The sequence below is a fragment of the Bos javanicus genome, chromosome X (genome assembly GCF_032452875.1).
Source record: "Bos javanicus breed banteng chromosome X, ARS-OSU_banteng_1.0, whole genome shotgun sequence".
Taxonomy (NCBI): Eukaryota; Metazoa; Chordata; class Mammalia; order Artiodactyla; family Bovidae; genus Bos; species Bos javanicus.
In genome coordinates this window covers 89,398,022-89,414,626 of record NC_083897.1, presented here as the reverse complement: position 1 = coordinate 89,414,626, position 16,605 = coordinate 89,398,022, and the positions used below count along the sequence as shown (strand labels likewise).

At 49.7% G+C, this 16,605-nt stretch overlaps 1 protein-coding gene and 1 non-coding gene across 7 annotated transcripts; both read left to right on the top strand.

Annotated features, from left to right (window-relative positions):
• Positions 1-4,607: 4,607 nt before the first annotated feature.
• On the top strand, positions 4,608-16,050 carry TFE3 (transcription factor binding to IGHM enhancer 3). Of its 6 annotated transcripts, none has more exons than XM_061410060.1 (10): positions 4,608-4,986; positions 7,249-7,362; positions 8,320-8,617; positions 9,275-9,520; positions 9,596-9,700; positions 11,597-11,714; positions 12,085-12,141; positions 12,312-12,387; positions 13,359-13,506; positions 14,223-16,050. In XM_061410060.1, exons 1-10 carry the CDS (start codon positions 4,871-4,873, stop codon positions 14,664-14,666), a joined length of 1,722 nt encoding a protein of 573 aa, XP_061266044.1. In that variant the 5' UTR covers positions 4,608-4,870; the 3' UTR covers positions 14,667-16,050. The 6 variants fall into 6 exon arrangements, with proteins under 6 accessions (XP_061266044.1, XP_061266043.1, XP_061266041.1 ...); XM_061410059.1 differs by having other exon boundaries at positions 4,631-4,986; positions 12,049-12,141; XM_061410062.1 differs by having other exon boundaries at positions 4,645-4,986; positions 9,275-9,334; positions 12,049-12,141.
• On the top strand, positions 10,705-10,839 carry LOC133243593 (small nucleolar RNA SNORA16B/SNORA16A family). Its single transcript, XR_009735144.1, has one exon. It is a non-coding gene; the product is annotated as a small nucleolar RNA SNORA16B/SNORA16A family (small nucleolar RNA).
• Positions 16,051-16,605: the final 555 nt, after the last annotated feature.

The following is a 16,605-nucleotide window of genomic DNA, read 5'->3' as shown; positions in this document are numbered from 1 at the left end:
TTCTTCCCTCAATTTATCCCTTTCCTTTTACATTTCACCACAAGCAGCAAGAAGAAACCAGGTAGTACCTTCAACATTTTCCTTGGAAATCTCCTCAGCTAAATATACATCACTTACAAGCTCTGCTTTCCATACAACTGTAGGACACAATTCAGCTAAGTTTTCTGCCTTTATATAATAAGGACTTTCTTTCCTCTAGTTTCCAATAACATGTTCCTTGTGTCCTTCTGAGCCCTCACCAGCAGCACCTTTAACATTAATATTTCTACGAGCATTCTGTTTATGATGATATATATATGTTTTCTCTAAGACAGTGTATGTTTTCCCTACTGTGCTCCTCACTTCCTTCTGAGCCTTCATCAGCAGGGCTTTTAACATTCATATTTCTACCAACAGTTTATTCAAGACAATCTAGGATTTTTCTATCACATACTTCAAAATTCTTCCAGCCTCTGCTCACTAATTCCAAAGCCAGTTCAATATTTTCAGGTACTTGTTATAACATATTATGGACTTATGTCTACCCTACCCACCACCCCAATTAATTGGTTGAATCCCTAACCCCCAATATAATTATATTTGGAAATAGGGCCTTCAAGGAGATGATTAAGGTTAAATGGGGTCATAAGGATAGGATCCTTATCCAATAGAACTGGTGTCCTTATGAGAAGAGGAAGAGATACCAAGAGTGCACATGCACAAAGGAAAGAGCATGGGAGGACACAGCAAAAAGCAGTCATCTGCAAGTTAGGAAGACCACTTTCATCAGGAATCAGCCCAGATGGCCCATTGATCTTGGACTTCTAGCCTCCAGGACTATGAGAAAATAAACTTCTATTGTTTAATACACCCAGTCTGTGTATTCTATTACGACAGCCCAGGCAGATTAAGACACAGCAGCATCTCATATCCAGGTACCAAAATCTACTTTATGTGACTTCTGTAACTAATCAACACAAATTTGATGGCTTAAAAATATAAGAATTCTACTCTTTCACAGTTCTGAGTCATAAGTTCAAAATCCGTTTCACTGGGCAAAATCAAGGCGTGAGCAAGGGCCATACGCTCCCTGGAGGCTCTAGGGAAGAACATGTTGCCTCTTTCAGCTCCTTGTGGCTGCTGGCATTCCTTGGCTCATGGCCATATCACTACAATCTCTGCCTCTGTGGTCACGTTGTCTTCTCCTTTGCTGCTGCTGCTAAGTCGCTTCAGTCGTGTCTGACTCTGTGCGACCCCATAGACGGCCTCCCACCAGGCACCCCCGTCCCTGGGATTCTCCAGGCAAGAACACTGGAGTGGGTTGCCATTTCTTCTCCGTTACGGTTTGTCAAATCTTTCTCTGGTTTCCTAGTATAAGGACATGGGGTTACAATTAAGTTCCATTCAAATAATCCAGGGCAATCTCCCGATCTCAAAATCCTTAATTTAACCACATTTGCAATTCCCCGCTCTTTGCCATATAAGGTAACATTTATAAATTCCAGGGATTAGGACATGGATATCTTTTGGGGGGCCATTAGCCCACCACACTATCTTATGACAATTAACAGTTCTATGAAAAATTCCTTAAACTACAAAAGACTAAACACTAACTTTTGATACTCCCTCCGACTGCATCTCAAACCATTTTCCAACCACCCTCCCCAAAAGTACTCCCAATTTACCCTCCAGTAGCTCCTACCTACACTCCTATACTGTCCTCTAGTAGCCCCATTTCTCCTGAAGATGTGATTCTTTAGTTGTGTAGCAACTGTCCTGTAATAGACCCCCAACATCACCCCATGCCATCCTCAATCACCACCAACATCTCTTTATAAATATCCCCAACTTCACCACCCAACCGCCCTCTCTTCTCTCTCCATATCTCCCATTTACCCTACTCTTCAGTTGCATTGCAATGAAACCCCAGCTTCCAGAGAGAGACAGAGACAAAGACTGAGAGAGCAGTGTTGAAAAAGTTGTGACTTGTGAGCAAGAGATTAAAAGAGACAGACAGATGGAGGATGGATGCAGGGTATGTGATGGGGACGCACTTGTCATGGAGATATTTGGGATGTGTGTATAAGGCTGGTGTTTGTAGAATTGGGGTATGTGACAGGATAGCTAATCTTTGGGTTTAATGCTGTAGTTTTTTTCTCTCAGTCTGCTGCAAGTCTTTTAACTTGTTTATAGCATCTTTCATCAGATTATAGTTTTATATTTTGATGGGTAAAACTGGAGAAATGGTGGAGCAAGGTGATAAAAAGTGCCTGGGTTCCACAGCAGGTTTTATAAACTGAGGTGACCTAGGGCAAGTGACTTAACTTTGCTGTACCTTGATTTCCTAATCTGTAGGATGAGTAATGGAAGCCTCTTCAGAAGTCTGTTTTGAGAATTAAAATGAATTAATACAGATAAAGTGCCAAGAATGATTGATAGATGTTGTTTATTATTTCCTTTATAGCTTTGCTTTTTGTATCCTGTTTAAGAAGGCCTTCTTTTTTTGCCAAAGACTTAAACATATTCTCCAAACATATTTTTTTCTGATGTTTCTTACAGGTGTTTTGTGTTTGGCCACAGCACGCAGCATGTGGGCTCTTAGTTCCCCACCCAGGGATCGAACCTGGGCCCTCTACAGTGGAAGCATAAAGTCTTAGCCACTGGACAACCAGAAAAGTGTGATAGGTGGTATTCTTTTTTAATGGTTAAGTCTTTAGCCAATTTAGAATTAATTTTTCTGAATTGAGTAAATTAGGAATCTAATCCCTCTTCCCCAGAAGACATTCTCCGCAGACCATTTTAGTAAATAGTCCATCTCCCAGTGACTTGAAGTATCACTTTTGTCATTTACTAATTCCCATAATACATTGATCTAGTTTTTCTATTCCTACTCCCATATTACAATGTTTTAATTACTAGAACTTTGTCAGACATTTTGAATTTGGTTAAGACGGTACCCTTCTCTTTCTTCTTCTTTTATAAAATTAGATATTCTTGCATATTTAAGGCACCATAGAAACAACAGGTCTGCAAGTTCCATTTTGCAGTTTTTATTGGTAATGTATTGATTTTTTAAAAATTAATTTAGGAAAGAACTGTCATCTTTATCATGTGGATAATGTTTGTGAGCATAGAGGGATGTGGGTGTTTCCCAAGCCAACTTGGGAAATAATGGTGCCAGTACAGGAAGGTGCAAAGCAAACAGGAGCCCAGTGAAGTTCCCAGTGGTCCAACTGACGGGCATGATCTTGGGATGTTGGGAGGGATAAAAGAAGGGCTGCAGGTCCGGGTGTTTTGTGAGCTGACTGTGCATCTGAAGATCTGGGTGAGACTCTGCTGTGTGCAAGCCAGCTTGCATATATCTAGCACACAGAGGAGCTCAAAAATTTTTGTTAAATCAGTTCACAAAGGAGTGACTCAATTAAATTTTGGAGAGATTATTGTATGCCAAACAACCTGCCAGCACTATTCATAATAGTGCTAATCTTCATAATAACCCTTCCAGACAGGTATTATGACCCCCCATTTGACAGGCCAGGAAAACTGAGGCTCAGAGAGGGGAAGTCCCTTGCCCATCTTCAAACCCAGGTCTTTATGATTCCAGAAGTCATCCACAGAAGGGACCAGTTCTCATTTCCATCATTCCACTCATTCATCCATCTGTCAAGGATTTACTAAGCACCTACTGGGTAGCACAACAACCAAATACAACAACCGCTCTAAATGACATAGAGTAGGTGGAGGGCTTCTAGGAAGACCACCTGGGCAGCTGGACTTTAGGTACCAAAAGGGTGAGGTTTCTGGTGTGCACCTCCAGGCAATGTATTACAGCTGCCTAGGCCTCAAGGCTAGGGCTTCCCTTGTGGCTCAGTGGTAAAGAATCTGCCTGCCAATGTAGGAGGCTTTGGTTCGATCCCTGGGTCGGGAAGATGCCTGGAGAAGGAAATGGAAACCCACTCCAGTATTCTTGTGTGGAAAATCTCATGGACAGAGGAGCCTGGCAGGCTACAGTCCATAGGGTCGCAAAAGAATCGAACACGACTTACTGACAAAACAAGGCCTCAAGGCTATGGCTTTGGCTGAGGAGGCAACGCTAGATCAAGGTGGCAGCACGGTTTAGGCAACAAATATTACGAAAGAAACGGCAACCCACTCCAGTGTTCTTGCCTGGAGAATCCCAGGGACGGGGGAGCCTGGTGGGCTGCCGTCTATGGGGTCGCATACAGTCGGACACGACTGAAGCGACTTAGCAGCAGCAGCATTACGAAGATTGGCCTAGAGGGGGCGCGCTTCCGCAGGTAGAAGCGTAGCGTGGAGACGTTCCGCGCGCGCAGAAAGGCCATCAGTACGCAGGCGCAGAGGACCCAAGGCGCGGCTTAATATCTTGCGGAGGGATAATTTGCGAAGAGAAGGCGTGCCTTAATCAAATTACCTCTCATTGATTTGCCTCTGTCTCTGAGGGCGTGGCCCCTTCTCGGAATCAGGGCCGGCAGAACCTAGTTCTCTCGCAGTTTGTAGGCGTAGCTTAGGGCGGGCTCTTGAATCACCCCTCAGTGATTGGTCGTCTCACTCGGAGGGCGTGGCCCGGCTATCTGTGTATCCGCGGTTCGGTCACTTCCTGTGGAGTTTCCCCAACCCGAGGAGGAGGGGGAAGAGGGCGAGGGGGAAGAGGGCGGTCGTCCGGGGTTAGGTTGAGGGGGTTGTTGGTCCGTTCTGGGCGGGGGATGACTCACGGCCCATCCCATCTCCCCGACGCCGTCCGCCCGCGCAGAGCTCTCTCCATGGCTTAGCGGAGGAGGCGGTGGCGAGCGGGGGAGGGGACTCTTAATTTGTTAGGGGGACCGGGCCGAGGCCCGACCGGCCTTTCAGGGCTCACCCGGGGCCGGGCGTCATGTCTCATGCGGCCGAGCCAGCTCAGGACGGCGTAGAGGCCAGCGCGGAGGGCCCTCGAGCCGTGTTCCTGTTGTTGGAGGACCGCAGGCCGGCCGACTCAGCCCAGCTGCTCAGGTGCGGGGCCGCCTGGGGCCGGTAGTGCTAACTGGGGTTCCTGGGGGCCTAATCTTGGGGCAGCGGGGACCAAGGACTGTGATTGGAGGCCCTTGGGCTAGACTTGGAGGACGTCTGGGCGCCCGACTTGGGGGGGCACTTAAGGAATCTGGCGGTGGCTTGCTTGAACTGAAGCTTAAAGGAGTCGTGGAAGTGCATTAAGGGAGGCCTGGTTCAGATTTGGGTGGCCTCTTGACTAGGTCTAACAGGGGCTGATTCTGTTGTGTCCAGAAACTAGTCTAAGGTTGCTGAGCTTTGAGTACTGAGACTCTGACTAGAGGCTGAATTTGGGGTCTTTGAGTCGGGTATGAGGGGACACTCTGAGGTGAGGCACTCACTGATTTGAAGGGACTTTTTCCCTTTGGGAAGGGCTCCTGGAAGAGAGATGTACCGTCTTGGGAGCTTGATGACTCCCAGTGGCTGGTTGCTGGAGGCTGTGTTTGAGGATAACATGACTCTAGAGGGATTTGGGGGTATCTCGAATATACTGCGTGGAACCATCCTTGTGAGTGTGTGAGTGAACAAGAAAAGCAACATTAGTCAAGACTTGATCAGAGTAATCCCCTCACCCTCCCACCCATCCAGCTGGGTAGTGGAAGAGCCGTCTTCCCAACACCCCTATAGGGGCTCAAATGGGAGACAGACAGGCAATGGAGATGGTGCCACCTCTTATCTCAGAGAAGGCCTCAGACCTTATTTCGGAATCCAGAGGAGGGTCTTGTTCCTACTACTGCCTGCCCTAGTCTCTCAGCCAGCCCCTTTCAACCCCTACACACACACAGACAGTTTTTGTGTTTTTTTTAATCTCACCTTTCCAGATTGTCTCTCCGGCCCTGGAGACAATCTTGAATCTGACCCTAGAGCTGGAATGAGCACCAATTGCACCATCCTTGCCTAGGTGGATCTTCTCTGACATCTTAGCCTCACTTCCATCAGAGGGCCTGGAAGCCCCAGCCCTCTTTGTGTATACCCTGCCTATCCCAGCCCTAGTGCCCACCTCTTCCAACTTCTGTGCAATGGATGTGTGAGCATGGGAGGGGGCTTTGCCTACTTTCTGCCTTGGGATTGTGCTGAGCTCAGCGGCTCCCTGAGCTTCCTCTTCCCAGCTTCCTGGGTGGTTTTAGGGCCCCAACTGTGGGTGAGGAAAGGGAGGAAGACAGATTCTTGGGGAGGGGCAAGAATTCTTGTCAAGTGAAGTCAATGACAATTTCAGGATTCTAAATCTTTGACTAAATTCAAGGATGCATATCCATCTGTCTATATGTTAATGTCCCTCATACATTAGGGTCTTGCACCCAGCATGGAGGGTTGAGTAGGAGCCTTTCCATAAATCAATTAACCGTCTTCTGATGTCTTTATAACAACTTAGAGCATCACAGTAGTGGCAGTAGTTGAAGGGGAGGTGTGTTCGTGGCTTCTCATTTTGTGTGTCAGCGGGTTTTGGTATTGGAGGTGCGTTTGTGTTTTGATTTATTCAAAAAACTGGAGAGGGCTGGGCAGGCTCCTCTGACCAAGAAAAAAATGTTCATATAAAGCGGATCATCCGCCCAAATTCTCCCTCTTTTAAATACAGATTGTTGGACCGAGGGGAGCCTGTTATTCCCATCTTGTTTTTGGATGCCTATTCGCATCCCACAAATTCTGGGGCAGGGTTGGTGGGGTGGCGGAGGGGCTCATTTGCAAAGTGGTGGATCCTTCAGTAAAGTGAATCAGCTACCCCAGTTCTCTTTGTGATGCATTCAGTTTGTGTTACAATAGACTGTTCTGCAGAGGGATCACCCTACTTGGACCAACGTGGGCTCACTTTCAGCAGCTAGGAAAACAGCGGGGGACTGTGGGGGCTGGGTGAACTCTGAATGCGGAGTCAGGAATCCCTCAAAGTGAATTGTCACTCCTAAATTCTTCATTTCTATTTTCCTGAAACCCAGGTTGTACACGTGATTGTTAGATCGAGGAGCTGGGATCCAGGCTTATTATTTTGAATCTTAAGGAACTATGGGTAACACGGAGCAAAAGAGAGCGGGGAGGGAAGAAGACCTGGGAATTCATGGTGGTGGTTTTAGCAAAGTGGCGGAACGCGAAGGCTACACTCGGTTCTCCTCCCTCTTGGTGTGTGCTTCTGTTCTGTCTCTCTGTGCGTGTGTGTGTCTGTCTGTCTGTCTTAGGGGAATGATGTCTGCATAAAATCACTGACCATTACCCCTGCCTTTTCCCCACCCTCAGCCTGAACTCTTTGCTTCCGGAGTCCGGGATTGTTGCTGACATCGAGTTAGAAAACGTCCTTGATCCTGACAGCTTCTACGAGCTCAAAAGCCCACCCCTATCGCTACGCTCAAGGTATGTCTTCTCTGACTTCCCCTCCCGGTTCCTCAGGCACCTCCATCCCCTCTTGATGGGCAGAGGTCTCAGTGCCAGCCCAGCCCATTCTCTCACCAGCCTAAACTTTTCAGAGAGTAAAATTAAGAGCCAGAAAGAGCATGTAAAAAGCAGGAGGCCAAACTAGGATTCCAGTATCTCAAACAAAATCTCCTCTGCTTCCTCCCGCCCCACCTGCTCATCCATTCATAGATAAAAATTGCCGCGTGCCTGGAGTTCCCAGACCCGGGGCGTGGCGTGCTTAAGTCCAGCCCCCAAGTGGGTGGAGCCGTTCCCCAAATCCCTGGTCGTCCTCCCTCCTAACTCCACGAATTCACTCCCCTCGCCCTTTAAGAACCCCTGCTGGTGTCTTCTTTCCCCCCCCAAGCTTGCGAAGTCGAAATGTGCTGAGTCATGGGCCTGGGCTCTAAGAGAGGGGAGGGGACCTGGAAGAGGGGCAGGAAGAGAGGATTGTGAAATCTCCTTTTCAAGACTGACTAGCTCCTGGGACCAGAGGCCTAAGCAGGGAAGAAGAAGGACTTTCGGTTGCCCGGAAGCCTGATGCCCACCCCCAGGAGATCAGGGAGTATGTCCAGCCTGAAATAGAGCTTAGGAGCCTTCTGTGCCACAGTCTTAATTCTGTTTCTTCCAGCTCTTCTTTAAATTGCTCCCAGAGCTGAACAGTGGTATCTCAGCTCAATATATGAACAGGCCCCAGTCCTGGCTTCACCCTAAGGACTGAGGGCTAAAGTCGCCCCAGCAGACTGTGAGCCCTGAGTGTGGCGACTGGGTCTGGTTCCTATATCTCCCCTCTATGTTGTGGCCTCTGGAGGTGGAGAACAGGCCAGGTTCTTCTGTCTGCTCCCTCCCCCTGTGACTCCTTAGGCTGGGAGCTGAGACTTTTAGCTTACCTGTGGCCCCGTATTTCCCATTCCACAGCCTCCCAATATCACTGCAGGCCACACCAGCCACCCCAGCTACACTATCTGCATCATCTTCTGCCGAGGGCTCCAGGACCCCTGCCATGTCGTCCTCTTCTTCATCGCGGGTCTTGCTGCGGCAGCAGCTAATGAGGGCCCAGGCCCAGGAACAGGAGAGGCGTGAGCGTCGGGAACAGGCCTCTTCCTTCCCTAGTCCTGCACCTGCCTCTCCCGCCATCTCTGTGGTTGGCGTCTCTGCTGGGGGCCACACACTGGGTCGTCCTCCCCCAGCTCAGGTGCCCAGGGAGGTGCTCAAGGTAAGGCCACATCCAGAGGCCCTGGGAGGGGCTCCTGGTGACTGAGGATTGGCCCTGGTGGCTTTGGGGTGAGGTCCTAGGGGCTCTAAAAGAGGGTCTCAGGTACTGGTAAAAGCAGGCTGTGCTAGTGTCCCACTGTGCTTCGGGTTTCCAAGGTGTTCCCGTGGAGTTGTGAGGGGTTCTTGGGGGCCATAGGATGTCTTGGTGGCCCATGGAGGTGCACGAGTGCCCTGGAGTCTGTGAAGTGACTCAGTAGGAAGCACTTTGTGTCTGGCGATGCATTAGGAGTTCTTTGGCATTGGAGTGTCTTGGGAAGCCATGTGTATGGTTCCCAGGTTTGTTAAGCGGGGTCAGAGACTTCGCAGACGTGGGGAGTCTTGGGGACTGTGACAAGCTGCTCCAGAAGCTGAAGGAGTCTGCCAGCCTTGGGTAGATCTTGGGGGGCTGTGCAGGCTCTCTGAGAGAGGGAGTTTGGGTCCTAGGGGAGAGTTACCAGTGTTTGGGGATTGGGGGAGGGTTCTCAGATTCTGGGCCTGGCTTGCCATCCTGAGGCTAGAAACAGATGACTTCTGGGAGGCAAACTGGGGCTTAGAGTTGCTCTTTCTGAGCCCTGTTCTGCCTTGTTCCCTCCTACCCTGTCTCCCTTTCATTCCACAGGTGCAGACCCATCTGGAGAACCCAACACGCTATCATCTACAGCAGGCGCGCCGACAGCAGGTGAAACAGTACCTGTCCACCACACTTGGGCCCAAGCTGGCTTCCCAGGCCCTCACCCCACCACCAGGGGGTGCTAGTGTCCAGCCGCTCCCCACCCCCGAGGCTGCCCACGCTCCTGGCCCCACCAGCAGTGCTCCCAACAGCCCCATGGCGCTGCTCACCATCGGGTCTAGCTCAGAGAAGGAGGTGAGTGGCTGCAGACGACCCTCACATGTTCCCCCTACCCCAGCTTCTTCTAATGCTCCTCTGTATTTCTCCCAGATTGACGATGTCATCGATGAGATCATTAGCTTGGAGTCCAGTTACAATGATGAGATGCTCAGCTATCTGCCTGGAGGCAACACGGGGCTGCAGCTCCCTAGCACAGTAAGGCCCTAAGAGGGGAGGTTGGTCTAAAAATTTGTGTGTCTCTCTGTCCCTGAGGGATAGCTTACGTACACCCAAGCTGGCTATATATAAGAGATTCTCATGTTGAATTGTACTGAGATAGAGTGTCGGGGCTGGATGATAAGAACGGGGCACATCAGTGCCCTGGGGCCACGTTGGACTGCACAAACAGGTTGACTTTGTAGATTTTGATACATACACAGTGGGAACTTTATGGACATATTAGGGCATACCAAAGCACTCAAGCTTCACTGTGAGAAAAAAGAAGAGGAGGACTCTTGTAGCATTTTGAATGTATTAAGACATTCAAATCAAGAGGACATACACAGACCATGAAGTGATTGGAACATGATATGCCAAAGGTAGCCAGATTTGATGTACTTGGACCTTGAAGTAATTAGAACGTACCACATCTCTTACAGTGAACTGTGCCAAGAGGCTGGGGCCTTGTAAAGATTGGATAAAGCTTTCTAGAGTAAGAGATGTACCAGTGAACTATAACATTCTGGTTTTGAACATTCCAAGAGTCCCATAACTCGCTTTGGGACATAGCAAGTGGCTATAGCTTTACTTCTTTCCAGCTCATCAAGAGGATAGAAGCGCGTGTAAAAATGGTATCAATTTATCAGAATTTTTCATTGATTTGGACAATAGCTAAAGATTGGGATTTATATTAGACAGATCCAGTGGACTAGTGAGGGGGTTTCAAGAAATGAAAACTCATCAAGAGGTGGGACTGATCGCTTATGGATTAGTTTCTTGCCCTAGAAATCCTGAGATCAGAATGTGCAAGATGTTAGAGTCAGGACCTTGGTGAATAGCAGCTGGAGACTGTATGTAATGTGATGCAATGCAATCACAGCAGAAGACTGGAGATTGGGCTGGGGAACTTTCCAGAAAGCCAGATTTGGGGTGAAATATTGCCATGACAATTTCCCAAGGTCTGAGAAGACTGGGTTGGAGTGTTTCAAGAATGCTGAATTGGTGGCCCTTATCGAAGCTGCAGCTGCTTCCACATAGCTGCTGTGGTCAAAAAGGAGCCCAAAGTGACAGTTTTCCTTGACGGTCGCCGTTCTGTTTGCTGTAACTGATCTGCAACATTTCAGGAAAACACAGTTCCCATTGTACTTGCCATTTCTCAGGTACAACCAGAGACCTTTATTAAAACTGACGTTTTCAGAGGCTACCGGAAATGTTCCATTGATGGGGTCTTACATGCAAGAATAAGGCTTTTGAGAAGTGGCTTGCAGAGGCCAAGAACCAGTATGCAGATGCAGATATGGGTGGGTTAGATACCTGTGCTGGGGAAATCCAGGGGCAAGTGGTGCAGATTGTGGTCATGCTTTGGGTCTTTGCCCTGAAAAGCTTAAGGCATCAGCCCAAAGGCGAGTCAAAAACCTTGTTCTGAAACCCAGATGAATGGAACGAGTAGGTCATTCAGGACAAAAAAAAAAAAAAAAAAGAATGCTGAATTGGAATGTCATGCTAGGAGGGGCTGAAATGTTGCATTGGAGCTGATAAAGACCTGAGAAGCGTGGTTTTCTGGCACTTCTCTTCAGAGCCAGCCCTGGGGTTTGGGAGAGAGGCTTCAGAAGTCTCCAGGGGATTGGAGGGGCTATGGGGTCACAATGAACAGGCCAGGCAGGGTCCAGTCCCCCTGCAAAGCAGGGTAGGACCCCTTGACGCTGTCCTCCCTGTGAGTCACAGTATGAAATTCCCTTGATGGAGAAGGAAGGGTTCTCACATGGAGCCAGGCAATCCTTGCATTGAGGGGGCCACCTTTGGGGTGTGTGGAGGATCAGGAACTAGGTTTGGAGAAGAGGCCAAGCCTGGGGTCTGTTCCAACCATGGTTTTTCTGCTCACTCTGCCCACAGCTGCCTGTGTCGGGGAATCTGCTTGATGTGTACAATAATCAGGGCGTAGCCACGCCAGCCATCACTGTCAGCAACTCCTGTCCAGCTGAGCTGCCCAATATCAAACGGGAGATCTCTGGTGAGGAACAGGGTCTTGGCCCCATGCCATCATCCTTTACCCCAGGGCAAGCCCCATTTCTACCAGGTCTGGAGGTCAGGCCTGGTTCTTGGGGAAGAAGGTTTAAACAGACAGTAATGGGGGCTGTTTGCCACCTTTGGCCATATGGCCTATGGTCCTGCTTTCAGTCCACTTTCTCTTCTCTTGGGTTTAACAAATAGCCTGTCACCATGGCTTCTTTAAAAATTGTAAAAAGGGTAGCACTTTGTAAGTAGTTACTTCCCCTGCCTGCGCCCACCAAAGCCTACCCTAGTGGCTACATGTGCTGCCCTCCATCGTCTGTCACCTTTCCCAGGCCCAGAAGCCCTGACCACTACCCCATCTCTTCCAGAGACGGAGGCCAAGGCCCTTTTGAAGGAACGGCAGAAGAAAGACAATCACAATCTGAGTGAGTGGGAGCATGTACCCCTGGCTGCGTGCCATGCAGCCCTGCTTCACTCTGCCCAGCCTTCCTTGAGCGGGTGGGGCTCTCCCTGCAGCAGCCTCTCAACTCCCCAGTTTTTCTCCTTCCCTCCTCGGCCTATTGATGACTCTTCTTTCTTTCCCTTGCCTTCCAAGTTGAACGTCGCAGGCGATTCAACATTAACGACAGGATCAAGGAGTTGGGCACCCTCATCCCCAAGTCCAGTGACCCGTGAGTCTGGGCTGGGAACCCCAGGGCCAGTGGAAGGTGGGATAGGGGCCCTACTCCCTGAAAGTCATTCCTGGGTGGGCCTGCCCTAAATGGGAACCACCCAGGCAGTCCTGCTCACGTTCCTTTTTCTCACCCAGCTTCCCTCACTCTAAGCAGGGTGGCAGCCCCTCACCATGTCCCAATCTAAATTTAGGTGCATGACATGGTCCATGCACCTCATCCAACCCCCACATGAGTTTTCTGCTTATTTAGTACTTCTTTTATTTACTCAAGAAATGTATTCAGCGGCTTCTGCTTTGTGCCAGGTACCATGCTAGGCCCTGAGGATACCAGAGGGCACAAAACACACAAAAGTCCCCGACCTCATGGAACTGATGTTTTAGTGGGGGCAGATAGCAAACAAGATAAATAAATAAAATCTGGTGGTTATGATGAGTGTGGTGGAGAGGAATTAAGTATGGAAGGAAGAAGGGGGGAATGTTGGGAAGGTCACAGTTTGGGGTGAGGAGGGTGGGGACAGGGCAGGCCTCAGCTGGTGAGGAAACATTTGAATAAAGAGCCTGAGTAGGTGAGGCTGGAGCCATCTAGGTGTCTAGGGAAAAAGAGAGCTCAAGGTGGAGGGCAGAACTGAACTGGAGGCCCTGATGTGGGAATGATTTTCCATGTTCTAGGAGCATTGAGAAGCCAGTGTGGCTGCAGTGAGATGAATCAGAGGGGGGTTGATAAGAGAAGCAGTAAGGGATCAGGTCAGGGAGTCTCCTGGGTTTGGAGTGTGATGGGGCATCATTGGAGGGTTCCAGGCAGGTGGTTTTCATCTGAGCACTCCATACCCTTGATGGGCCTACACTTCAAGTTCCAGGCATGTGGCTGGGCGCTCCATCTACTTGCTGCAGTGCCCCTTTCAGCTCCCGAGAGACTCCATTCCCTTCTTTCCCAGCATTCCCTTCTTTCTTCCCCCTCGGGCTGCACAGGGAAATGCGCTGGAACAAGGGCACCATCCTAAAAGCCTCCGTGGATTACATCCGCAAGTTGCAGAAGGAGCAACAGCGCTCCAAAGACCTGGAGAGCCGGCAGCGATCCCTGGAGCAAGCCAACCGCAGCCTGCAGCTCCGAATCCAGGTCTGGAAGGAGGAGGCAGTAGCAGAGGTGGGGGTGGGGGGCTTCCTGAGGCAGAAGCAGAGGGAGAACAAGCCAGGATTTCCCCTCTGGGCATATTTGGGGGATCCCCTGGCTTCCTGACTCACATGTTGATGATGATGATGATCATAAGCAGTGATCATAACATTGTGCTAGTGCTAAGTTGCTTCAGTCATGTCTGACTCTGACTCCATGGACTGTAGCCCTCCAGGCTCTTCTGTCCATGGGATTCTCCAGGCAAGAATACTGGAGTGGGTTGCCATGCCCTCCTGCAGGGGATCTTCCCCATCCAGGGATCGAACCCATATCTTATGTCTCCTGCATTAGCAGGTGGGTTCTTTACCACTGTCGCCACCTGGGAAGATTAGTCATAACATTAACAAGAATAATAATGAATATTGGCTAATAGACATGGTGTTTATCTTGTGCCATGAACTGTGACAAGAGCCTTCTCTCCATTTACTAAGTTAATACAACAATCCTGTGAGACAGGGACCATTATTATACCCATTTTATGGATTGGGACTCTGAGGCTCAGGGACAGATGGTAAGCAACTTGCCTAAAGTTATGCAACTAGTGAGTGGCAGAGGCTGAATTTGAACCTAGGCAGCCTACCCTTTTAACTCTTAAATCCCCTGCCTCTGAAGGACCTCTGAACCCCATCTTGTCCCACACCGCCCCCACCTATGTTTTGCAGGAGCTGGAGCTGCAGGCCCAGATCCATGGTCTGCCGGTGCCTCCCACGCCAGGGCTGCTCTCGCTGGCTGCAACTTCAGCCTCTGACAGTCTCAAGCCAGAGCAGCTGGATGTTGAAGAGGAAGGCAGGCCAGGCACAGCAATTTTTCATGCAACAGGGGGCCTTGCCCAAAGTGCTCCCCATCAGCAGCCGCCACCACCACCCTCAGATGCACTTCTGGACCTGCACTTTCCCAGCGACCACCTGGGGGATCTGGGGGACCCCTTCCATCTGGGGCTGGAGGACATTCTGATGGAGGAGGAGGAGGGGGTGGTGGGGGGACTGTCAGGGGGCACCCTGTCCCCACTGCGGGCTGCCTCTGATCCCCTGCTTTCTTCAGTATCCCCTGCAGTCTCCAAGGCCAGCAGTCGCCGCAGCAGCTTCAGCATGGAAGAGGAGTCCTGATCACGCCTCACCCCTCCCCTGGGACTTCCCCACCCAGGAAAGGAGGACCTGTCAGGATGAGGCCCCACCTTTTCCCCCACCTTTCCATGAGACTGCCCTGTCCAGGTGTACCCCGGGGAAAAGGAGACTTGATGAGGCCCCACCTCTTCCCCACAGGAAAGGCCAGTGCAGGTGTTCAGGCATAGAGAAGGTAGGGACATCAGGGCCTGTATCCTGCAGATCACAGCCTGACCTTGTCCTGTGGCACCCGCCCTTGCCCAGGTGAGGGAAAGAGATGGGATGAGGTTGGCCCCTGGCCCCTAGGGACTGTCCTAGCTGGTTTCCTGGGATAAAGAGGTGTCTGAATACTGCTCCATCTCCTCTCTTGGAACCACCAGTCTAGTCCATCCTGGGAAGGAAGAGGAGTCAAAATGATGGCTGTCCTAGCTTAAGTGTTTAAGCCCTGTCCCTTCCCCTGTGAATCCTGCCCTGCCCAGGCAAGGAGCAGAAGTGAGGATTAGAGCCAGCCCCTTCACCTGGGAACTCAGTCCTGGCCTTGTAACAATGGAGGACTCAGGCCCTGCCCCTTCCCTATAGGAACAACTCAGCGCAGGTATTTCAGGTGTGGAGGAGTCAGTACGATCAGGCAGCTTTGTGGACATCACAGTCTTTGTCTCTTAGCAATATCCCATCCAGCATTCCATACTGCAGGGAGGAGTGGTACTTAAGCTCCCCCCGACCCCCCCCAACCCCGTCTTAACCTGGGACCAACTTGATCTAACCTAAGAGGGCTTTAAGCTGGCCTTGCCCTTGAAGAAGGGGGCAGATCTTGAAATCTTGTGGGTTGACATTCCAGACCTAGATCAGCAGTGAGTGAGAGTTAGACCCCGCACCCTTAGGCAGAGTGTTGTTTCGTTCCTTTCAGGGGTAGACTGGAGAGGATGGAGATTAGGGAGTACTTGGTCCAGTTTTACACAATCAGCACCACAGTATTCTTTTTCAACATGTAGAGGAACAGGATGAAGGAAGGGACCTTTCCAGGGAGTTCCCCAGCCCGGGAACAAGTGGAAGCCTATCCCACCAAGACAGAGGCATAGGGGGAGGATTGCAAAAGCATACATACCCACTCTTCTGTTTATCTGATTTTTTGACTCCCACCTCCTACTCAGAAGCTAAGTCACCCCCAACCTCTGGCCTCCACCCAGTTCTCCATTTGGAGAAGTCCTCCCCATTTCAGAGTTATCAAGAGACACTCCCTGCTCATCCCCATCCCTCCTACACATATACCCAAGGTTGTCAGCTTTGAATTGTTGGGGCCATGCCCCGAGGAGGGTGTTCTGAGGGGTCTGTAAGTTTGTGATTAATAAATGCTAGGCGTGTTTGATGCGCTTTTAACTTTGGCAAAGAGTCTCCTGTCCTTGTTTTTGTCTATGGAGTGAGCATGGCTCATGAAGGCCAGGAGGGAGAAAGGTTCTTGGAAGAAACACATTTGAGAGGATGAATAAAACAACTTAGGTAGAGGGGCTGGAGGAAAACAATGTACAAACAGAAGTGGTCCTCAACTATCTGCAACTAGCTGGTTGCAATGTTGTACCCAATTTATTGTTCTAAGGAATTTTTATCAAGATAGTACTGGTTCCTATTCCTATTTCATGTTTTAAGAAACACATTAAGAATTTAAGAACTATCTGAAGATACACAATTGGTAAATGGATGAAGAGCTTAATGGTAAAGTTAGGTAAGTGAGGGCTCTGGTTTGAAAAATGTCACGGAAGACAGACGAGCCAAAAGAGATTTTCTTGGAAGTTCACTTTTGAAACAAAAAAGAGTATATGATGATATCTACTGATAAAGAGTAGAAGTATTCCAGATGGTGAAAATGGCAAAGACAAAAACTGTAAAGGTAGAGGAATAAGCAGACAACTTGGTTTTGGAACAGATGTTGACATTTGGGGGGGGG

Excerpts from the sequence above, each read along its gene's own strand:
- TFE3 (XM_061410057.1), top strand. The coding sequence starts at position 4,871 with ATGTCTCATGCGGCCGAGCCAGCTCAGGACGGCGTAGAGGCCAGCGCG. Across the intron at positions 7,363-8,319 it reads CCCCTATCGCTACGCTCAAG|CCTCCCAATATCACTGCAGG; the intron begins GTATGTCTTCTC and ends CCCATTCCACAG. Across the intron at positions 13,507-14,222 it reads GCCTGCAGCTCCGAATCCAG|GAGCTGGAGCTGCAGGCCCA; the intron begins GTCTGGAAGGAG and ends TATGTTTTGCAG.